At 37.9% G+C, this 24,646-nt stretch overlaps 1 protein-coding gene across 2 annotated transcripts; it reads left to right on the top strand.

The window, feature by feature from the left end:
* Positions 1-529: 529 nt before the first annotated feature.
* LOC111445189 (auxin transport protein BIG-like) lies at positions 530-24,568 on the top strand. Of its 2 annotated transcripts, none has more exons than XM_023083432.1 (14): positions 530-912; positions 1,345-1,451; positions 3,430-3,598; positions 3,694-9,791; positions 11,515-12,132; positions 12,209-12,389; positions 13,482-13,716; positions 13,802-18,355; positions 18,432-18,654; positions 18,908-19,300; positions 19,488-19,631; positions 21,260-22,285; positions 22,875-23,375; positions 23,500-24,568. In XM_023083432.1, exons 1-14 carry the CDS (start codon positions 627-629, stop codon positions 24,328-24,330), a joined length of 15,366 nt encoding a protein of 5,121 aa, XP_022939200.1. In that variant the 5' UTR covers positions 530-626; the 3' UTR covers positions 24,331-24,568. The 2 variants fall into 2 exon arrangements, with proteins under 2 accessions (XP_022939200.1, XP_022939199.1); XM_023083431.1 differs by having other exon boundaries at positions 3,691-9,791.
* The last annotated feature ends 78 nt before the right edge of the window (positions 24,569-24,646 follow it).

Raw genomic sequence — 24,646 nt, 5'->3', positions numbered from 1 at the left:
TAGTTCAATCAACCCGTACGAGCTCATAATCCGATTTTCATTCTCTTGTCGTATACGATCAAAATATGTATGTCCACTAATAGCCATCTATTACTCATCTACTCAAGTCGTCAATCCCAATATTTAATTTCATTCGAATATCTCCAATTTTGAAATTTTGCATTTTAGTCCTTCAAATATTTGGAAATTGAAAACTTGATTATGATTATTATTTTTTAAGTTACATTATAAAACAAAAATAATATTATCGTAATTTGGTAAAAAAAAAAAAAAAGGTGAAGGACTCACTGTCAAATAAAAGCAGAGCATTTATTCTGAATGTACACTTTATTATATTTTTGTGTTTAATAAATTTTTAAAAATTAAAAACTGAATAACAACTAAATTCTAATTTTATTTAATTAACTATTTTTATGTTAATAATTGAGAGTAATTGAAAAAGCTATTTATAAAATTAATAATAAAGAAATTTTATTCTCACAAAACCCCTCTGGGATATTACTATTTATAATTACAACACAGAAATTCGTTTCTTCTTTCTCCTCTATTCTTCCTTCTTTCTTCTTCTTCTTCTTCTTCTCCAAGTTTTCAGTTCTGATCGTCCTGGCCTTTGGGCGCCACTGCTCATGGCGGAGCAGAGTCTCGTCAAGCTCATAGACACTATATTCCTTGACGATTCCAGCAGCAGTGCCAATACCAAGAAGCCTTTTTCTTCCTCCGATCTCCTCCAGCTTCTTCGCTCCGATGATTCTTCGTTCAAACTCGGCCTTCGTCAATTCTATTCGATTCTCAAGGCCGGCCTTCGGGACCTTGGTGACGGGAAGCTTGCTTTTCAGTCGTGGAATGATTCTCAGATCCAAGCTGTTTGTTCAATTGCTCATGCAATTGCTTCTGCTTCTCGAGCCCTGACCGGTACGCTTTGCTTCACTCCCGAGCTTTTTTCGATTGAGAAATGTGTTTTTCGGTATCTGTTTTCTTGTAGACGCGTTTTTTTTTTCTTTTCATTTTTTAAAATTTGGATTACTCGTGCAATTTTATTAAACGTAATGTCTTGAATATCTCGATCCTTTTAGGATTGGAAACTCATTACGAATAGAATTTAAGTGCTTCTAACTCAACCATTTATTTCTTTTGTAAAAATACTAAAATTATGAATGCGTAAATTGTGTAAGCAATTTGCTGCTATTTGAGTTTCAAATTTTTTAAAAAGAAATTGCGGCTTTGTTTCTTGACTCTCGGACTTCATCTTCTTGAATATTTCTTTATTTTCGCGGGAAATGGATTTCGGTTGGTGATATGGTATTCAATTGATGCATGTTGTCTTTGATGCATTTGCCTCGACAGTGGATCAAGCTGAAGCTATAGTTGTTGCGGTTATTAAAAAGTCACTCGAGTTGCTTTTCTGTTACTTGGAGAAATCAGAGTTTAAGTGCGATGACTTTAGTATTCAGGTTTGTTGCTTCTTGGTAGTGTCTAAATTATGTGGGAGGGATGGGTTCATCATTGCTTTCTTTTACTCACCTCACATGAGTTCTGTAGGATACCTGTCTCCCTCTATGGAAGTACATCTCGAGCCATGATTTGTTTGTGCTTTAATGTATTCTCAAGTTGAATTTGCTTCTTATTTTTGGCCTTCTGTATTCGTTTTTTACTTTATATCACTTAATTTCATTTTCTTTTATTGCACTTCTTGTGTGTCAAATTTTCTTTTCATATCCTATTGGCTGAGTATTTGTTATGTATTCTCACGTTTGACTGAGTCGGGATATTAAATGTTCCACTGAATGTTATATCTATTACTCTTGTTGAAACTTGATATTTATTATATCATCAAGTCAAATTATAAAATTTGTTTTTGTTATTGTGTCTACTTAGTCTTGGACTTCAAATAGTACATACCGAGATTTAAATTATGCTTATTCTGAGTCCCTATCAGTAATACTAATTGACGAAGTGTTTGTGTCATTCCGTTAGATAAATTTTGGAGAAGGTGGTCTGATTTGACATGTGGTTGGACTATTACAAAAGAATGGTTATATACAAGAATTGGTCGTTGGGTTAGACGATTCGGTTTGATGGGTTAAAATTAAGACCAAGTGCAATAGCATCAAACTCACTGCCTGTTTACTACCTCGTGAAAATTTTATCTTGTTGGATTGTCACGTTAGCATTTGTCAGCTGGTGTTGACAAGAAGGACTAAAAAGGACAAAGTTTAGGGATAGAATTAAAGCTTTTGAAGTTTCAGATATTTTCTTATTTTGAAATGCGTTTGTATTACATAGGCACAGTGTTCAAAGTACAATAGCGAAATTTACTATTCATAATTACCACCACTTTTTTTCTTCTCCTTAACATGCAAACGCACTAACCTCATTGGCATGAGAAACTTAAAAAGCAAGTTATTAGTTACGAAATTATGTAAAGGTTCCTTTTTGCTGATATGGTAGAAAGTAACGTTTTTATCATACAATTCCTAATTGTCTTAATAAAACTTTCTGTTTTTCATAGAATATGCTATATTATTATCTCATTCAGCTGGCCTTTCTTGGGGGTATGGAAGGAAAAAACCATCTGTACGTGGATTGAAAACAGAAGCTGTTATTTATTTATTTATTTTTTGCTTGTAGTTTATAATTCCAAGGATTTCTAAGCAATGTGGACGTTGGAGTTTATTTTGAGTAGAAGCATTTGAACGGTGGAAGTTGATACAAATGGTTTGATTTAATTAATGGAAGTGTTAAAAGTTGCTTTATTTAGCTATAAAGTGTTATATTTTTAACACAAACCATCCATGACTATAGAATTATATCATTATAAAATTACAGAAGTTAAAAAACAAATTTTACAAAAGAATGAGAGAAAGAGGGGAATATGAAAATAAAGAGAGCGAGACAATATAGATATAAAGAAAGGGAAAAAAATGAGAGGAGAAAATATTATGTAATAGAGAAAAATGCTGGAAAAAGTATTTTAATTTTGAGGTTTAAATATGTGCTAATCTTACTTTGAAAAAGTTGGTTGATGTATCTTGGCAATGAGCTTGTGACTTGAATACAGAAAGATGGTGTCAAGTTTGAGATGATGTAGAGGTATGAAGTTTGAGATGATGTAGTAATAGTTAAACATTATTGTTTCTTTTATTTTATTTTTCTAGTAACAATTTTGTTTCTATCACAATCAACATTTTGTTGATATTTTCATGACATTGTGCACAAGTATTAACCCTCGTTTTGATATTAACCATCTTGATTTATGGAAGTTTACTTCATATTCATTCTTGTGCATTAATTTTAAGATTTATATTACCAGCAAGCAAATTTCTTATTTTGAGTGTTTGTTTTTTATGTTTCCATTCTTCTTCTATTTCAACTTTCATGTATATACATTGTTTTTGTATTATATAAACTACCCTTTGGCATCTTCTGCAGAATAATATGTTACTGATTATGGAGACAATTTTGGTTGATGGGATGGATAAAGTATCTGACTGTGCACAGCTTTGCGCCAAGAAAGGTCTTATAGAGTTGTTGAAATTTACTGGTGCAGACTGTGATGTTTCTATAGAGTTCGATAATCACATTGAATGTGGATTTGCAGGTATCTTTTAAATTTAAATGACTTAATTGGAACATGCCTTATGCATTAATATTAGTTTTTCCTCAAAGTTTGTTTTTCTTGTATTGTTCTAGAAGGAGTCTGTTGCTCCAGAGAAGAAAAGCAGGTAGGAAGGCTTTTAATGACAATAGCTGCTGAATGCGTGCAAGCTGATCAGCTGACCACTGAATCTGGGTTCAGTGAGCCGACATTCCTTGAAGACATAAACAAGTTGATTCTCTTTTGCCAACATTGGGCAATCACGCATTTGGCATGCATCCAACGTTTGATTTTGATCTGTAAAGAATTGGTAATACTCCCAGATGTGCTTGATGAGAAGACAGGAAGTACAAGTTTTCGGAAGAGACTTTCATGTAGTTTGAGGATATTAAAGCTTCTTACGGAACTCTCAAAGAAATTTCCGTGTATTGAATATGATGCTAAACTGATGCAGGCATTTGCACTGTTTGCCAACTCATTGCCTTGCTTGTTTGGACTATGTTTTGAGTTTGCAAATAGTCATGCTATAGTCGAGGGTAGTTTTGAGAACACCATTTTGTTACTCCTGGAAGAATATTTGGAGCTAGTGAAGGTTGTATTTCGCAACAGCTATGTTTGTGTGAACATCCAAACATGTATAGTGGCTTCCATATTGGATAATCTGAGTTCCTCTGTTTGGCGGCATGATGCATCTATTGCAAACCTGAAGCCTCCCCTGGTTTACTTTCCTCGGAGTGTTATGGTCATAATTAAACTCATACAAGATCTTAAGGGGCATAAATATCATGCTTTCAGTTTTAACGATCTTGAAATGCATCACACGAGCACTCTTGCTGATTTATCAGTGGAAATACCTAAATGCCATGCTCGTTTGGAGATTGTTCCTTTGCAAAAGAATTATACAGTAGAAGAAATTTTGAGAATGATATTCCCTCCGTCAAAACAATGGATGGATGATTTGATGCATCTCCTCTTCTTTCTTTATTCTGAAGGAGTGAGATTAAGACCAAAAATAGAGCGATCGTTATCCAGTTGCATGAAGAGCAGTAGCACGGTTGAACAAGAAACTTCTGTTTGTCATGAAGATGAAGCACTGTTTGGGGACCTCTTCTCTGAGAGTGGCCGCTCTGTTGGATCTGTAGATGGATATGATTTACATCATCTTGCTGTCAATTCTACCTCTAGCTTTTGCAATCTGCTTCTCCAAGCTGCTAAAGAACTACTGAGCTTTATCAAGCAATGCATATTTTCTCCTGAATGGAGTGCATCTGTTTTTGATGATGGTTGCAATAAACTTGATCAGAATCATATTGATATATTGATTTCCTTACTTAACTGTGAGGGATTCTATTCTGATGACCGATCTTCTGCTAGTTGTGTACCTGCACACGATGAGAAGAAATCTGGCCACATCCATGAAATTTGTTACAGGTTGTTGCATGGTCTTCTCACACGTCATGTATTGCCAGATTATCTTGAAGAGTACCTTGTGAAGAAAATTTTGAATGCTGAAAATGGAAACGTTGTTTACAATGATCAGACCCTAAGCTTACTGGCGAACACCCTTTTCTGTAGAACTGGTACTGCTGGGACACAATTGAGGACCCAAATATACAGGCAATTTGTGGAATTTATCGCTGAGAAGGCCAAAACTATTTCCTTAAGTAATTCCAGCCTCCAGGAATTTATTGGGACTCTTCCCTCTGTCTTTCATATTGAAATTCTTCTTGTGGCATTTCACTTATCTTCTGAAGAAGAAAAAAGAGAAATTTCGAGCTTAATTTTTTCTTCCATTAGGACGATTGATGCTCCGTCCACATTTTCTAACAGTACAGAATTGTCAATGTGGGGTTTATTAGTTTCAAGGTTGATTATAGTACTTCGCTACGTTATTTTTCACCCTCATACATGTTCCTCTTCGTTGCTTTTTGATTTTCGATCTAAGTTGAGGGATGCTCCTGCATTTTCCTCTAGTTTTCCTTACACAGTGAATGATCATTTATCATCTTGGGGAGCAAATGTTGCTAAGAATATAATTGGTTCATCCATGGAATCGGAGCCCTTCTTTAATGGTTTAATCAACCAGTTGATTGATATTTCTTCATTTCCTGCTTCACTACGGCAGCATGATTTGACAATCGAATGTCCGTGGTTCAATCCCGGTGAGATCTTTTCTACATTCTCATGGATTTTGGGGTTCTGGAATGGTAAACAAGCTGTTACGGTTGAAGACCTGATCATTGAAAGATATATTTTTGTTCTCTGTTGGGATTTTCCTTATGGGAATGCTTTGTCACATGGAGGCTCGTTATGGAGCGACCCAGAGACTCTGGACATTTCTAATACCACATGCTTCTTCTACTTCAGTTATTTACTTCTAGATCATAGTGATATTATTGGCGAGAGCATGAAGTTTCCTCAAGTTGTGATTGGTTTGCTTCGGCGTTTGCATGGTGGGAGTATCTTGGAGGACTTCAAAGCTTTGGGCTGGAGTTTTTTAAGAAACGGAGCATGGCTATCTCTGATTCTTTCCTTCCTCAGCGTTGGGATATTGAGATACTGCAGTAAGAATACGATTCCTACGGTGGGTTCTTTCTTGACAGATATTGCTGTTACAGATATTGAGCAGGCCAATTTAGCTGGAAGTTTAATTTCCTCGGTGATTACCGATAACCAAGTTTCAATTTTAATCAGGGAGTTGTCATCTGTATTGAGCATGTATTTACAAGTTTATCAGAAAGCTTTTGTTGCCACTCTTAGTAGTACTAATGATCATGCTTCTGAGTTTTCCCCTCTCTTGCTCTTTAAACATTCTGAATTTGATAGATGTGTCCAGAACAAGGCCCTTGAGAACTATGGGACAACATCTTGCGTATTGGAGTCTGTTTTTAAGCTCATGTCTAGGTTGGACGAAATAGTTGACAAAAGAGCCCTTGGGTTCTTATCAAGGGCCTCTTGGGAATCGATGTTTCACGGCTTTCCCTCTCATTTGGAAACTTCCAGTGGAATTCTACTTTCTTGTGTCCTTAGCATAGGAAGGATTATTTCTGTTTTAGCTGGGCTGCTGGGGATAGTAGATGTTAAACGTAATATCATTTTGGAGACTGAGGTGACTCATGGGATTCTTGATGCAGTAATGACTATAAAATTTGACAAAACCTTTGAAAAAGTTCATGGGCTATGTGAAGGTATATATCAGAGTTTGAGTGTGGAATTGGAAGGATGTGCTTATGGGGTTCTGTTTCTGTTGAAACAGCTTGAGGGGTACTTAAGACACATTAATATGAGTGGGGCAAGTGATAGCACTATTCATGAATGGGTAATTGTTAAGGCTACAGATATCATTGACAACCTCCGTAAAGATGCTTCAAAGTCTTCCGTTTTCCAATTTTATTTTGGTGCTGAAGTTGTCCCAGAGCAGGTTAGGGAGTTTTATGGATCTCAACATGGTAATTTGTTGGTTCTTCTGGACTCCTTAGACAACTGTTGCTCTGAATTAGTTAACTTGAAGGTTCTTGGTTTCTTTGTGGAACTCTTATCTGGAGAGCCATGCCCCAAACTTAAACTGGAAATACAAAATAAATTCCTTAGTATGGATTTGCATGGCCTGTCGAAATGGTTGGAGAAGAGGATTTTGGGTTCAGTGGCCAAGGATTCAAGCGGAGTCAATGTGAAAGGATCTTCTATTTCTCTTAGAGAATCATCCATGAATTTTGTATTTTGTCTCATATCATCACCCTCAGAACCTCTGGCACTTCAACTGCAGAGTCACATCTTTGAGGCTGCACTTGTATCCCTTGACCTGGCATTTTTGCGATTTGATATCAGTGTTGCTAATTCCTATTTCCATTTTGTTGTTCAGCTATTGAGAGGGGAGAAGTCAATGAAACTACTTTTGGAGAGGATTCTCGTATTGATGGAAAAATTGGCTAGCGATGAGCGCCTGCTTCCAGGGCTGAAGTATCTCTTTAGTTTTCTTGAAATGATCTTGATTGAGAGTGGATCTGGTAAGAATGTTTTTGAGAGAGCCTCCGGCAAACCCCTATCAAGGTATGCACCTGAAATTGGACCTCTTTCTTCCAAGTCAGTGGGGCCTAGGAAGAATTCGGAGACATTGGTTCTTTCTTCCAATCAAGAAGACGGGCGTGCATCTTTTGAATGTGATGCAACTTCTGGTGAGGAAGATGAGGATGATGGAACTTCCGATGGTGAGGTAGCTAGTCTAGACAAGGATGAGGATGAGGACACAAACAGTGAAAGGGCACTTGCTTCAAAAGTCTGCACATTTACTTCCAGTGGCAGCAATTTCATGGAACAACACTGGTACTTTTGTTATACCTGTGATCTTACTGTCTCGAAGGGATGTTGTTCTGTGTGTGCAAAAGTCTGTCATCGTGGTCATCGTGTTGTTTATTCCCGGTCTAGTCGCTTCTTTTGTGACTGTGGTGCTGGGGGTGTTAGGGGCAGCAGTTGCCAATGTTTAAAGCCTCGCAAGTTTACCGGACATGGCAGTACCCCTGTACGTGGTGCCAGTAACTTTCAGTGCTTCCTGCCTTTCTGTGAGGAGGGAGATCAACTTCCTGAAAGTGAATCTGATCTGGAAGATGATGTGGTTCCAGACACAGATAAGTGCCTCAAACCCGCTGTTCCTAGGGAGCTTCTTGATGGAGTTTCTGTTTTACTTGAGAAACTGGATGTTGAAGGAAGGATGCTTGAGCTTTGCTCGTGTTTATTGCCTTCTATTACTAACCAAAGGGACCCAGACCTTTCAAAGGACAAGAAAATTATTCTGGGTAAAGACAAGGTGCTTTCATATGGGCTTGATCTCTTGCAATTGAAAAAGGCATATAAAGGGGGGTCCTTGGATCTTAAGATTAAGGCAGAATATGCAAATGCGAAGGAGCTCAAATCACATCTAGCCAGTGGATCTCTTGTGAAATCTTTACTCAGTGTCAGCATCAGAGGTCGTCTTGCTGTTGGTGAAGGTGATAAAGTGTCTATTTTTGACGTTAGGCAGTTAATAGAACAGGCCACAGTTGCACCCATGACGGCAGACAAGACTAATGTTAAGCCACTTTCTAAAAACGTTGTTCGTTTTGAAATTGTACACCTTGCTTTTAATCCCACAACAGAGAACTATCTTGCTGTGGCAGGCTTTGAAGATTTCCAAGTCTTGACTTTGAACCACCGTGGTGAAGTCGTCGACCGGCTTGCCATTGAACTAGCTCTGCAAGGTGCTCATATTAAACGAATGGAATGGGTTCCAGGGTCTCAAGTCCAACTAATGGTGGTTACAAATAAGTTTGTGAAAATATATGATCTTTCCCTGGATAATATTAGTCCAATGCACTACTTCACGTTGCCAGATGACATGGTAGTTGATGCTACACTGTTCACAGCTTCACAGGGAAGGATGTTTCTTATTGTTCTTTCAGAAAATGGAAGAATATTCAGATTTGAGCTGTCAGTGCTGGGAAATGTTGGAGCTACACTCTTGAAGGAGACCATTCACATTCAGGGCAGAGAAATGAGTGCAAAGGGATTGTCACTGTACTTTTCTTCATGTTACAAATTATTATTTGTTGCATATGCCGATGGCACCACATTGGTTGGTCAGATGAGCCCTGATGCAACAAAATTGTCTGAGATATCAGTTATATACGAAGAGGATCAAGACAGAAAACTCCGGCCTGCTGGATTATACCGTTGGAAGGAGTTATTTGCTGGCAGTGGGTTATTTGTTTGCTTTTCAAGTGTCAAATCAAATTCTGCTTTGGCTATATCTATGGGGGCTCATGAGATTTATGCGCAAAACTTGAGACATGCAGGAGGTTCTTCTTTTCCATTAGTTGGCATAACTGCATATAAGCCTTTGTCAAAAGATAAAATACATTGTCTTCTACTACATGATGATGGCAGCCTTCAAATATACACGCACACCACAGTTGGAGTGGATGCTAGTGCAAACGCTACTGCAGAAAAAATCAAGAAGTTGGGTTCTGGCATTCTCAATAACAAGGTTTATGCCAGTGCAAATCCAGAATTCCCGCTTGATTTTTTTGAGAAGACTGTTTGCATCACCGCAGATGTGAGATTGGGAGGAGATGCTATTCGAAATGGTGATTCTGAAGGAGCCAAACAAAGTTTGGCATCCGAGGATGGTTTCCTCGAGAGTCCCAGCTCTTCAGATTTCAAGGTATTGTTTCCTTGCACACAAGTGTGCATTTCAATGCCTACTTGGTTATTTTAAATCTAAATCAACGAAACATAGAACAGGATTATGCGTTTTTGCTGTTGCTATGATTTCTTATTTTATCTTTTTATAACCATTTGGGATGAAATTTCTTTCAGATGAGATAATTACTTTCCTAGAAACACGAACAGTACTTTCCTAGAAGCACCTCCTTTTTCACTGTCATATGGCTTCTCGGATTTGAGCATCTATCTTCTTGGAGTTTCGATAGTTACCTTTCCCCAGAACACAAATAGCTCACTTTTCTTTCTCCTGGGAGGTTACCTCATCTGTTTGAAATGCAAGCTAAAGTCCATTGGCTCAACTTTATTTGAGCTTTCCTTTGAAATTTGGATTTATGAAAGGTTTTTTCTTGACGAAAATCTCTCTATTGTTTCAGATCAAATGACTTCTATTTCTGTTTCTTGGTTTAGCTCCATTCTATATAATTTATATTTCAACTTCTCTGGGTTGGTTCTTAGATGTTCCGGATTTTAATCAGTCTGACCTAGGAACCTTAATGATCAAGAAGCAGAACCTTAATTCTTCAAACTTGTCATTGGCTGCATTACAGATACCAACACATCCTAAAAAATTTACAACGGATTCATGATGCAGATGAGCAATATGGCAAAGAAAGAAACAGTGTTGGTTCCTGGTGGTTTGATTGTTAAGAGCTCAGGGATCAACTGAGAGATGAAATACCCTAACCAATTGCAAACAAATGAGATGGCCCTTTAATTGATAACCTACGCAAAGTAGATGTCCAGGGTTATGCACTGACCTCTTTTACCCTACTTGTGATAGTTTTTCCTTTGCTCCTTGGTCCCTTTTAGCAACGCCAACTAGGGTTTATGTGGATAGAATAAAAGTGAAACGTAGAAAGGTAGGTTGGACTAGATGGATTGCAAATTTGCAGCATATAGCATCCATTGGTCCCTTTTATGTGTAAAGTAGTTGCTAAATAGACAGTACTTGTAATCTTTGGTATTTTTGCTTGGGACCATTGCGAAGTATCAGTATGAAATTGAGGTCCTGAAATGCTTGGTAATGTTATAAAATTCACCACAGGTTAAAATTGTCAGTTAACTGATTAGTTATTAATAATAATATTTATTGTATAGTTTTGTCATCTATAATTAGGTGTATTTCTGGGTTGGCTAGGCTGGATTGAAGGGGTTTCTTAAATCAACCAGAGTTTTTGGGTTAAGTCGGTTGACTATTTAACCACCTCAAATAACCTATGTTTGTACCTCAACACAATCCAACCTACATCAAGTTGGATAATCTTCACAACAGCATGTCAGCTTATTAGTTTTGCTTACAATAATTAAAAACGACTAAACAGTACTTTGAAAGCTAGTTTCACCCTGATTGTTGGAAGTCTAGGAAGCATTGATATTTCAATTTGAATTTTACGTTTGGGAGGCTTGAACTCTACTGATAGATTGCAAAGAAAGTCTCTTACTGTGGTTTAGTCCATTGGTCTATGAAATACGTTTATAGAAATGTGTTAATTCTTTTTCTGAACCATACATCATTTCCTCATGTGAGAACATGTCAAGTTCACGAGAAATTGGTTTGTATTTTTAGCTGCACAATAACACAACAGGATGGATTTTTGTAAATTAATAATTCTCTCTGATTGAATCCCTCTCTAACCATAAACTGTTCTTTCCCTACTCAGATCACTGTCTCTAATTCCAACCCCGATATTGTTATGGTTGGATTCCGCATCCATGTTGGTAATATGTCCGCTAACCATATACCTTCAGAGATATCTATATTCCAGAGAGTCATAAAATTAGACGAGGGCATGCGATCATGGTATGATATACCATTTACTGTTGCTGAGTCTCTCCTTGCTGATGAAGAATTTACTATAACTGTTGGGCCAGCATTCAATGGTACTGCACTTCCTAGGATAGACTCTCTTGAAGTGTATGGTCGAGCAAAAGATGAATTTGGTTGGAAAGAAAAATTGGATGCTATTCTGGACATGGAGGCACGTGCACTTGGTTCCAATTCCTTGGTTGCCAAATCTGGAAAAAAGAGGCGATCCATTCAATGTGCTCCTATTCAGCAGCAGGTGTTAGCAGATGGTCTGAAGGTCTTGTCTAGTTATTATTTGCTTCGTAGATCACAAGGATGCCCAAAACTTGATGATGTGAATCAGGAGCTGGATAAACTGAAGTGCAAGCAATTATTAGAAACAATATATGAAAGTGATCGGGAGCCCTTGTTGCAGTCTGCTGCTTGTCGTGTCCTGCAAGCTATCTTCCCAAAAAAAGAGATATACTACCAAGTAATAGTTTAAATGGAAATTTTACTTGTATTGAGATAAATTATTTTGAACTTAAAATTTTTCCCCTCATAATCAGGTGAAGGACACCATGCGTCTGACTGGTGTGGTGAAATCAGCATCACTGCTTTCCTCTAGGCTTGGAGTTGGAGATGCTGCAGCAGGATGGATTATTGAAGAATTTACATCACAAATGCATGCAGTTTCTAAGATTGCCCTGCATCGTAGATCTAATTTGGCTTGTTTTCTGGAAAGAAACGGTATTTATACTTTATTTTTTGGCTCAAATTTTTTGATAATCTAAACTCTATCGTGAAAATTTGAGGTCTAGGAACTTTTTTTTAACATTTCATGTCAATGGTCAGCCAAAGTGGGCTGTGAAGTGAGATGGATTACAGTCTAGATTATTATTATCTACTTCAAATCAAACTAAACCAAAACCCTTGGATGGGAGTGATTTTGTTCACTTTATTATAGGTCTCCTTGCTTTATTTTTCTTATGAAAGACAATTTCATTGGTGTATGTAACTTGTAAAATGGACGAATAATTCATGATGATTACAAAAGGTTTTCCCAATTAGACGAAATGGAAGCGTAGCCATATCAAGCAAAGACATTTGACAATTTACAAGAAATTGAATAATAAATACAGAGATTTGAACACTTCAAAGGTTTGCCCTTTGTCCAAAAAAAAAAAAAAAAAAAAAAAAAACCTTTGATTTCTCTCTTTCCCAATAACCCAAAATAAAGCCTTCTTGGTGTATACTCTTTGGTCACTTTGCTTTGTGATAAATCAGTCAAGAAACTCTACTATTCTTATTGTTGTGTAAGAGCATATAATACCATGGCAGTTATCGATATCATTTTCTGTATTGTCCTCTGATTTTTGCCTACTTATCCATCTTATGGTGAATCTATAGTTTCAATATATAAACTGGCATTATTTTTTGAATGTTCAAATGTGTCTAGATTCTATTGGAATGGTCTTTATTTTGTTATCATACATTTTAGTTTGTCTTGCCTGTTGGGTTGAACTGATGGATGCCAGTTTAGCCTCAAATTTATATCCAAGAAAGGGGTTAACTGATCAGTTGTATCATGATGCTGCAATTCTTTGCTCCATACTGCCAACCATGTTCAACCAGCATCATGTCTATTCCCGGACTTTAAATTATTGTCCTTCTTCAAACATGGTGCCTCCACTGCATTTTCCTTTGAAAATATTGTAAAGTAGATGGGATAATTTATGTGCGTTGTTAAATTGTTCTGTAGGCCCTCGATTAGAGAAGCAAGTAGAATGTTTGTCGTGTATATTTTTTATGGTTGCCTTATAATTAGAATTACTAATGTAGGTTCTCAAGTGGTGGATGGACTCATGCAAATCCTATGGGGAATTTTGGACTTGGAGCAGCCCAACACTCAGACTTTGAACAACATTGTTATTTCCTCTGTTGAACTTATTTATTGTTATGCTGAGTGCCTGGCATTGCATGGTCCAGACACTGGCAGACACTCTGTTGCACCTGCTGTTGTGCTATTTAAGAAACTTCTGTTTTCCTCTAGTGAGGCTGTTCAGACTTCAAGCAGGTTTTGTTTCTTCAATTTTATTCTTATTCTGAAGTTTTATTCCAAGGTATTTACTTAAGATTCTATCCTTCCCTTTTCTTTTCAGCCTGGCTATATCTTCAAGATTGCTACAGGTCCCATTTCCAAAGCAAACAATGTTAGCTACTGATGATGGTGCTGATATTCCATTGTCTGCGCCTATATCCACTGAAGCAACTGGTACCCATCCACAGGTCATGATTGAAGAAGATTCTATCACTTCTTCTGTTCAATATTGTTGTGATGGTTGCTCTACAGTTCCTATACTGAGGCGACGATGGCATTGTACAATTTGCCCTGATTTTGATTTATGCGAATCATGTTATGAGGTACTTGATGCAGACAGGCTTCCTTCACCACATTCTAGAGATCATCCTATGACTGCCATCCCAATTGAAGTGGAATCGTTAGGAGATGGAAATGAATATCACTTTTCCACAGAAGATATCAATGATTCAAGCTTAACATCATTAAGATCAGATATTAGCGTGAAGAATCCGGTGTCATCAATTCATGTTTTGGGGCCAGCTGATTCTGGGGATTTTTCTGCCTCAGTGACTGATCCAGTTTCAATATCAGCTTCTAAACAAACTGTTAATTCCTTGCTTCTCTCTGAGCTCCTCGAACAGTTAAAAGGATGGATGGAGACAACATCAGGTGTTCAGGCTGTTCCTATTATGCAGCTTTTCTACAGGTTATCCTCCACTATGGGCGGACCTTTTATGAACAGCTTGAAATCTGAAAACTTGGACTTGGAAAGACTAATTAAATGGTTTTTGGATGAGATTAATCTCAACAAACCCTTTGAAGCAAAAACCCGTACTTCTTTTGGGGAAGTTGCAATCCTTGTTTTCATGTTCTTCACCCTGATGCTAAGAAACTGGCACCAGCCTGGTAGTGATGGTCCAGGTGCCAAGCCTAGTACTACTGCAGATACGCATGACAAGAGTTCAACCCAGGTTGCACCATCTACTTCAGTAACTGCACAATCTTCAGTGGATGATCAAGGAAAAAATGACTTTACTTCACAACTACTTCGTGCTTGTGGTTCTATTAGGCAACAATCTTTTGTAAATTATCTTATGGATGTGCTGCAGCAGCTAGTTCATGTCTTCAAGTCATCCTCAATTGATTATGACAGTGGACATGGTTTTACTAATGGTTCTGGATGTGGAGCTCTGCTAACAGTTCGTAAGGATCTCCCTGCTGGCAATTTTTCTCCATTCTTTTCAGATTCTTACGCGAAAGCACACCGGACAGATCTTTTTGTAGACTATCACAGGCTCTTGTTAGAAAATGCTTTTCGTCTTGTTTATACGTTGGTTCGACCAGAAAAATATGACAAGACATTGGAGAAGGAGAAGGCTTTTAAGATTTATAGCAGCAAGGATTTGAAGTTGGATGTCTATCAAGATGTTCTTTGCAGTTATATTAACAACCCCAATACTAGCTTTGTTAGAAGATATGCGAGAAGGCTTTTCCTCCACATTTGCGGCAGCAAAAGTCACTATTACAGTATTCGAGACTCTTGGCAGTTTTCAACTGAAGAAAAGAAACTTTTCAAATACATAAACAAGGTTGGTGGTTTTCAAATTCCAATGTCATATGAGAGAAGCGTAAAGATAGTGAAATGCCTAACAACCATGGCTGAAGTAGCTGCTGCAAGGCCTCGAAATTGGCAGAAATATTGTTTACGACATGGAGATGTACTGCCATTTTTGCTGAATGGTGTTTTCTATTTTGGAGAAGAGTCTGTTATTCAGACTCTCAAACTTTTGAATCTCGCCTTTTATACTGGAAAGGATATTGGCCACTCTGTACAAAAATCTGAAGCAGGAGATGCTGGGACAAGTACAAATAAATCTGGTACACAAACTGTGGATTCAAGAAAGAAAAGAAAAGGTGAAGATGGAAATGATTCTGCGTTGGAGAAATCCTATTTGGATATGGAGGCCATGGTGAATATCTTTGTCGAAAAGGATAACAATGTCTTGAGCCATTTCATTGATTGCTTTCTTCTTGAATGGAATTCAAGCTCTATTCGGGCAGAGGCCAAAGGTGTTGTTTGTGGTGTTTGGCATCATGGAAAGCAGACATTTAAAGAAACTCTATTGATGGCTCTCTTGCAAAAGGTTAAAACTCTTCCTATGTATGGTCTGAACATTGCTGAATATACAGAACTGGTCACATGGTTGCTGGGAAAAGTTCCTGATGTTGTTTCTAAGCAACAGAGTTCTGAACTTCTGGACAGATGCTTGACCTCTGATGTAATTCGATCAATTTATCAAACACTTCACTCTCAAAATGAGCTGTTAGCTAATCATCCAAATTCACGCATGTACAATACTTTAAGTGGTTTAGTTGAGTTTGATGGTTACTATCTAGAGAGTGAACCTTGTGCCGCTTGCAGTTCTCCTGAGGTGCCTTACAGCAGGATGAAACTTGAGAGTCTTAAATCTGAAACAAAATTTACTGACAACCGCATCATTGTCAAATGTACAGGGAGTTACACAATTCAAACTGTTATAATGAATGTGCACGATGCTCGGAAGTCCAAATCTGTGAAAGTTTTGAACCTGTACTACAATAATCGACCTGTGGCTGACTTATCGGAGTTGAAAAATAATTGGTCTTTGTGGAAACGTGCTAAAAGTTGCCATCTTGCTTTCAATCAGACTGAACTAAAAGTAGAGTTCCCCATTCCAATCACTGCATGTAATTTCATGATTGAGCTGGATTCTTTCTATGAAAATCTTCAGGCTTTGTCCCTTGAACCTTTGCAATGCCCTAGATGCAGTCGTCCAGTCACTGATAGGCATGGAATATGCAGCAATTGCCATGAAAATGCGTATCAATGTAGGCAATGCCGGAACATAAATTATGAGAACCTTGACTCATTTTTATGCAACGAATGTGGATACAGCAAGTATGGAAGATTTGAATTTAATTTTATGGCAAAACCAAGTTTTACATTTGATAATATGGAGAACGACGAAGATATGAAGAGAGGTCTTGCTGCAATAGAATCTGAATCAGAAAATGCTCACAGGAGATATCAGCAGCTCTTAGGCTACAAGAAACCCCTGCTAAAAATTGTTTCAAGCATTGGTGAGAATGAAATGGACTCGCAACAGAAGGATTCTGTTCAGCAAATGATGGTCTCACTTCCAGGACCATCATGCAAGATTAACCGTAAAATTGCTCTCCTTGGGGTTTTGTATGGTGAAAAATGCAAAGCAGCCTTTGATTCTGTCAGTAAAAGTGTCCAGACACTTCAAGGTCTTCGTCGGGCTTTAATGACATATTTGCACCAGAAACATACTGATGATGGGTTTCCGGCTTCAAGATTTGTGATTTCTAGATCTCCTAATAACTGCTATGGTTGTGCGACAACATTTGTCACTCAATGTCTTGAGATATTGCAGGTGTTATCAAAGCATCGGAGTTCAAAGAAGCAACTTGTTAACCTGGGTATACTATCTGAGCTGTTTGAGAATAATATTCATCAAGGGCCCAAAACTGCTCGAATACAAGCTAGGGCTGTTCTTTGTTCTTTCTCTGAGAGTGATGTAAATGCAGTGAGTGGGCTGAACGACCTAATCCAAAAGAAAGTCATGTACTGCCTTGAACACCATCGTTCTATGGACATTGCATTGGCAACTCGGGAGGAGTTATCACTGCTCTCTGAAGTCTGTTCTTTGGCTGATGAATTCTGGGAAGCTAGATTGCGAGTTGTTTTCCAGCTGTTATTTTCATCCATTAAGTCAGGTGCCAAACATCCAGCAATTGCTGAGCACATCATTCTTCCATGTCTGAGGATCATATCTCAAGCCTGTACTCCTCCTAAATCTGATACTGTAGACAAGGAGCAGAGGATGGCAAAATTGACATCTGTTTCACAAAATAAGGATGAAAATTCTAAAAAGATATCTGGATCTTCTAGTGGACCTGTTAGTGGGAGTAAGTCTGCTTCTGAATCACTTGAACATAATTGGGATTCTTCTCAAAGGACTCAGGATATTCAATTGCTGAGTTATGCAGAGTGGGAAAAGGGAGCATCATATCTTGACTTTGTTAGAAGGCAGTACAAAGTGTCTCAGGTGTTCAAAGGTACAGTTCAAAGACATCGGACACAAAAAGGCGATTATTTGTGCCTGAAGTATGCTCTTAAGTGGAAGCGGTTTGTATGTAGAAATGCTAAAAGTGACCTGTCAGCTTTTGAGCTAGGGTCATGGGTTACAGAACTTGTGCTATGTGCCTGTTCCCAGTCTATAAGATCAGAGATGTGTATGCTGATTAGTTTGCTTTGTGCTCAAAGTTCATCAAGACGATTTCGACTTTTGGATTTACTGGTGTCTCTGTTGCCAGCAACTCTTTCTGCTGGCGAGAGTGTTGCAGAATACTTCGAATTACTTTTCAAGATGGTAGATTCAGAAGACGCACGCTTGTTTTTGACTGTAAGAGGTTGCTTACGTACAATTTGCCAATTAATTTCCCAAGAAGTAAGCAATGTTGAGTCTCTGGAGAGAAGCCTTCACATTGATATTTCCCAGGGATTTATTCTTCACAAGCTCATAGAGCTCCTTGGGAAATTTCTAGAGATCCCTAACATTAGATCAAGGTTTAACTTCTTTCCTTAAGCATCTTCTTTCTAGACTACTTCTGTTTAAGCTTATATAATTTGATCTTATTGCTAGATTCATGCGGGATAATCTACTCTCTGAAGTTCTTGAGGCTCTCATCGTGATTCGTGGTTTGGTAGTACAGAAGACAAAATTGATTAGCGATTGTAATCAGCTTTTGAAAGATCTCTTGGATAGCCTTCTGCTGGAAAGCAATGAGAACAAGAAGCAATTTATTCGAGCCTGCATTTGTGGCTTGCAAATCCATGGAGCAGAAAGGAAAGGGCGGACTTGTTTGGTATGATTAATCTTGAAAACTAGTCAACCAATTAAGGCGCACTCCCTCATAGACTTCTGCTCCCTAGTAAATTTTTAATCTTACGGGAGTAAAATAAAAATATTAGTATCTTCTATGATTTATGCCATATATACTCTAGTAAAATATCCAGATATCACTTTCTAGAAATATGCCCTTACCTTTTTTAATTCATCTATTTTTCTGTTTGAAGTAGTACGTAGATTGGCAGCTTACTTTGAAATATTATGTGCAGTTTATTCTAGAGCAGCTCTGCAATTTGATCTCTCCCTCAAAACCAGAGCCAGTGTACCTCTTGGTTCTAAACAAGGCACACACGCAAGAAGAATTTATCAGGGGATCCATGACAAAGAATCCTTACTCCAGTGCTGAGATTGGTCCTTTAATGCGTGATATCAAAAATAAAATTTGTCACCAATTGGATTTACTTGGTTTTCTTGAAGATGATTACGGCATGGAGTTGCTGGTTGCTGGAAATATAATTGCTCTTGATTTGAGTATAGCACTAGTCTATGAGCAAGTGTGGAAGAAGTCTAACCAGTCTTCAAGTGCCATATCTAATACTGCATTAATTTCTGCCACCGCTGCAAGAGACTCTTCTCCTATGACAGTGACTTACCGGCTTCAGGTTTGTTTAAATAATCCATGCCAGTTTTCGGATAATGTTTACCACCCCATGTTTCTTATGTCCTTACGATGGGATCCTTATATTTGAGTTTCATGTTGAAGAGTTCAATAAATATTGGTTAGAGAAATTTGTCGGTGAGTTCCCTAGTAATACCTCTAATTTTCTTGGGGGTGGATATTATATCCAGGGGCTAGATGGTGAAGCAACGGAACCTATGATTAAGGAATTGGAGGAGGACAGAGAGGAATCGCAAGATCCAGAGTTGGAATTTGCAATAGCAGGTGCAGTTCGTGAGTATGGAGGACTGGAAATTTTGTTGGCCATGATCCAGGTGTGTGTAGCAGACCTTTAATCATCTCTTTATCTTGTCTTCATACCTTGTTTATTGAGTCTTCTAGTTTTACCACAAAATGGTGGAGCGATGATTGTTTTAAAAATATATTTACTGTAGTTCTGTATTTTCACATTCTATTTTAGTCCGTAAATCACATATAATATAATATTTCAGTTTTCTTAATTTTTCATAAAACATCTAATAAAAACCTGGTCCAACCCTTCTTTTCTTTTTTTTTTTCTTTTTTTTTTTTTAAAGAGTTATTTACTTGGTGAGTATACACCCATGCGAACAAGTATTTGAAGGTAGATATAGTCGGTGCAAGTTTCAAGGTAGATCAAGATTTTGGTCAAACGTTTGCCATAAAATTAACTACAAGGGATCAAATTAGTCTTTTGCTTGGAATATTAAAATAAAATTCTTGAAAGTTCAATAGCTGAAATAAAATAATACACCGAGTACTAAAGTGGAACAAGTGTCGAAAAGTACCTAATTAGTTTTTAAATGTACGATTTCCTGGTAAGCGTTCTTACTGATTTAGTACTGCTATTTCAACCCATTGAACCTAAACTCACGGATTAAATTTTTGTTTATACCTTAATATTCCTTTTTCTTTTCTTTTCCCCTTCCAATTCTTGTATTTCAGTCTTTCATGACTGCCATGACATAAACCGGCAATTTTCATTTTGTTTCTTTAATATTTTTTTGTAGTTTCATTTGAAATTATCTTGGTTCTCTATACATGCACTTTTAGTTTACCAACCACATAGGCCTTGCATAGTAAGTGGTTACAAAAAGTTCTCAGTTCTTCGTGAAGTTTTCTTTTTTTCTTTTTTTTTGGGTATAAATTATCTCCCTTCTAGTCGGAATGTCTTTCTGTAATTTCCTTTGGAAGTATAGTATTTGAAAGCTAAAACAGAAAAAAAACATGCTTTTTCAAGGAAGTTTAAGAGTATGATTTTGATAATTAAGTTTAAGAACATGCTTTTTCAAGGAAGTTTAAGAACATGGTGATTGATAATTAAAAGCTTTTAAGCTTTTAAGCAAGAGGTCTTGTGTTTAAACAGGAATATCATTCCAGTTAATATTAGTAACCACTTGCTGGCTTTGTATTAGTTTCTATGTCCAGTGAGGGGAAATGTTAAGACTTATAAATTAATAATACTAGCTCTTGGGTTCAGTTACAACTAATGTCAAATTTAAGATACTTCAGTACTCACTTTGCTTGTGGGCTTGAAAATTTGCCACCAAGCTGCACGAGTGGGTTTCAATATTATTTGGGTGAGAAATTTTAAATTTTAATGTTCACTGGTAATTAAAATGTGCTGCTAATTAGCATATTAGTTGTGCAAGCAAAATTATTTGTTTCATTTCTCTCAAGAAAAAAATGAAAAAAATCAGTTTCAAATTCTATTTACTAGATTCTACGCTGCAATGTAGTGGTATATTCGAAGTCGACTTCCTTGCTTCCTTCATTTGTATGTCTACTTCTATATTCAGTTGTATGGATTTCCATTCAATAAGTATCCAGATTTGGGATAATTAGAGTTAAGCTGTCACTCTCTTTTTGATTTAAAGTCGATCAAACCATTTTTCATGGTCTGACCGTAACTTATTTGAACCAGCGCATATGGGATAATTTCAAGTCAAACCAAGAGCAGTTGGTTGCAGTTCTTAATCTTCTTATGCATTGTTGCAAAATAAGAGAGAACAGGCGTGCTTTATTAAGGCTTGGAGCTCTCGGATTACTTCTAGAAACAGCAAGACGTGCCTTTTCTGTGGATGCCATGGAGTCAGCTGAAGGCATTCTTTTGATTGTGGAGAGTCTAACAATTGAAGCGAATGAAAGTGAAAGTATTAGCATTGGACAAAGTGCTCTTACCATCACCAGTGAACAAACTGGTACTGGCGAACAGGCCAAAAAAATTGTTCTCATGTTCCTGGAGAGATTATCTCATCCTTTTGGTTATAAGAAATCAAACAAACAGCAGAGGAACACTGAAATGGTTGCTAGAATCTTGCCTTACTTGACCTATGGTGAACCTGCTGCTATGGATGCACTCATCCAACATTTCACTCCATACTTGAATGATTGGGATGAATTTGATCGATTGCAAAAACAGCACGAGGACAATCCAGAGGATAAGAGTATCTCTGAGCAAGCTGCCAAGCAGAGATTTACTGTGGAAAATTTCGTTAGAGTCTCAGAGTCACTGAAGACAAGTTCCTGTGGGGAGAGGCTGAAGGATATTATTTTGGAAAAGGGCATTACTGGCCTTGCAGTTAAGCACCTGAGAGATAGTTTTGCTGTTGCAGGACAGGCCAGCTTCAGATCTAGTATGGAATGGGCATTTTCCTTGAAACGTCCTTCCATTCCACTTATATTGTCTATGCTAAGGGGTTTGTCAATGGGGCATTTGGCTACACAGAGGTGTATTGATGAAGGAAGGATCTTACCTGTGCTTCATGCTCTGGAAAGAGTTCCGGGAGAAAATGAGATTGGGGCAAGGGCTGAAAACTTGTTAGATACTCTCTCTAAAAAGGAGGGAAATGGAGATGGATTCTTGGAGGATAAAGTGCGAATGTTAAGGCATGCCACAAAGGATGAAATGAGGCGGCTTGCTTTGAAGAACAGAGAACATATGCTACAGGTGCTGTCTCATTGTACTCCATGATTTAAGAACTGTTGATCTAATATTTTCTAATGCGTTTGCTTATAATTGTATTTTCATACAGTATTTGTTTAACTTATTATTTTGTTCTCCTAGAGATTTTTATCATTTATTCAAATCAATTTGAAAATGATTTTCCTTTTGGCACTAGAATTTGAATTAGAGCTCCATTTCTTTTTGCAGTAGAATTTTCAACTGTCATAGGATGCAAATTTCTTGAACACATTCCTCGTCATAAACATGTCTTGAAGATAGAAAATATGGAATGGGAACATTTTTGTGAGTGGGAAGTTTATGCAACATAAAATTTGCTGGCTGTGCATTGTTTGAAAGTGTGGTTTGATAGGATTCATACAAAAAGAATAACTATTAAGGTTTTCCGATTTCATGATTTTGTTCTTTGTTTCTGTACTTTTTCCATTTTCTTGTTTTGCTTGCTTTAGATAGCATATATATTATTTTTTGCATGTTCCCTATGAATTTTTCATATATATATCTATGTATATATTTCGTGGTTTCTGATTTTAAAACTATCAGTGAAGACAATTCATTTTTGGGGATGATGCAGGTACTTGGAATGGAACTGGTGGCTTCAGATGGTGGTGAACGAATCGTTGTCTCTAGACCAGCTCTTGAAGGTTTGGAAGATGTAAAGGAAGAGGAGGATGGGTTGGCATGCATGGTGTGCAGAGAGGGCTATAGTTTGAGGCCTACTGACTTGCTGGGTGTCTATTCATACAGCAAGAGGGTTAACCTGGGCGTTGGGATTTCAGGAAGTAGTCGTGGGGAGTGTGTTTATACGACCGTGAGTTACTTCAATATTATCCATTATCAGTGCCATCAAGAGGCCAAAAGGACAGATGCTGGTTTGAAAATCCCAAAGAAAGAATGGGAAGGAGCAACACTCAGGAACAACGAATCCCTCTGCAATTCCTTGTTCCCTGTGAGAGGTCCGTCTGTCCCGTCAGCACAGTATATGCGTTATGTTGACCAGCATTGGGATAACCTAAATGCTCTTGGTCGTGCTGATGGAAACCGACTTCGGCTCTTGACTTATGATATTGTTCTGGTATGGTTCTTGCCTGTTGTCAGTTGTGAATTGTTTTTTAGTTCACTTGGAAACTTTTCCTTTCCTGAATTAGCTTCTCCCTTATTATGATTTACGTTTTCTGTTTTTATTTTTTTTTCTGTAGATGTTGGCTCGATTTGCCACTGGAGCATCATTCAGTGCTGAAAGCAGGGGTGGTGGCAGAGAAAGCAATTCCAAGTTCCTTCCTTTCATGCTTCAAATGGCTCGTCACCTACTGGATCAAGGGAGCCCATCTCAACGTATTACAATGGCTAAGTCCGTTTCAATCTATTTGTCCTCGTCCATTGGAGACTTGCGACCATTCTCTCCAGGATCACAACCTTCAGCTGCTACTGAAGAAACTGTTCAGTTTATGATGGTGAACTCGCTTCTTTCCGAGTCTTATGAATCATGGTTGCTTCATCGCCGTGCATTCCTACAGCGTGGGATATTCCATGCGTACATGCAGCATACTCATAGCAGGTCAACCAATCGCTCATCAGCCAGTTCAACATCTAAAATGGAATCAGGAAGTAATAGCCCAAACACGGAGGCAGAAGAAGCCAATGATTTATTGGCTACCATTAAGCCAATGCTAGTCTACACTGGCCTGATTCAGCAACTGCAACATTTCTTCAAAGTAAAAAAATTGCCAAATATTGCGTCCTGCCCAAAAGAAGGAACATCTACATCTACATCTGCCACTGCAACGGGTGAGGAAAGCGAGACCCAAAACCTGGAAGGTTGGGAGGTGGTGATGAAAGAGCGACTTAACAACGTAAAAGGAATGGTCGGGTTCTCGAAAGAGTTGCTAACATGGCTAGAGGAAATGAACTCTGCTACTGATCTGCAGGAGGCATTCGACGTAATTGGAGTTTTGGCTGATGTATTATCCGACGGAATTAGCCGCTGCGAGGACTTTGTACATGCTGCAATCAATACCGGAAAAGGCTGATTAATCCGACCAACCAGGGGGGTGGGGATGCTCTGGAGCTGAGCTTTTTTGTTACATGACGACAGTGAATACCACGGGATGTATGGTGTTGTTCAGATCTTTGTGCCATTATTGGACTTTTCTTTTCAAATATGGATCTTCATATACACTCAGCTCCCCGGGTAATCAAATATATATTTCTCTTTTCCCCCCATATTTCTGGTGTTTTACTGTGCCCAAATTTTTAGTCTTTTAGGCACATCATGATTACCGATTCTTACTTCCAGTCGTTTCAATAATTTGAAGGGGCCTGTGTGATCGTGATGGATCATTTTTT

This window comes from Cucurbita moschata, unplaced genomic scaffold, assembly GCF_002738365.1.
Source record: "Cucurbita moschata cultivar Rifu unplaced genomic scaffold, Cmos_1.0 Cmo_Scf00007, whole genome shotgun sequence".
NCBI lineage: Eukaryota > Viridiplantae > Streptophyta > Magnoliopsida > Cucurbitales > Cucurbitaceae > Cucurbita > Cucurbita moschata.
Note: the sequence above shows the minus strand (reverse complement) of the source record. Positions and strands in the feature narration are given on the sequence as shown.

Excerpts from the sequence above, each read along its gene's own strand:
- LOC111445189 (XM_023083431.1), top strand. The coding sequence starts at position 627 with ATGGCGGAGCAGAGTCTCGTCAAGCTCATAGACACTATATTCCTTGAC. Across the intron at positions 913-1,344 it reads TGCTTCTCGAGCCCTGACCG|TGGATCAAGCTGAAGCTATA; the intron begins GTACGCTTTGCT and ends TTGCCTCGACAG. Across the intron at positions 12,133-12,208 it reads AAAAAGAGATATACTACCAA|GTGAAGGACACCATGCGTCT; the intron begins GTAATAGTTTAA and ends CCTCATAATCAG.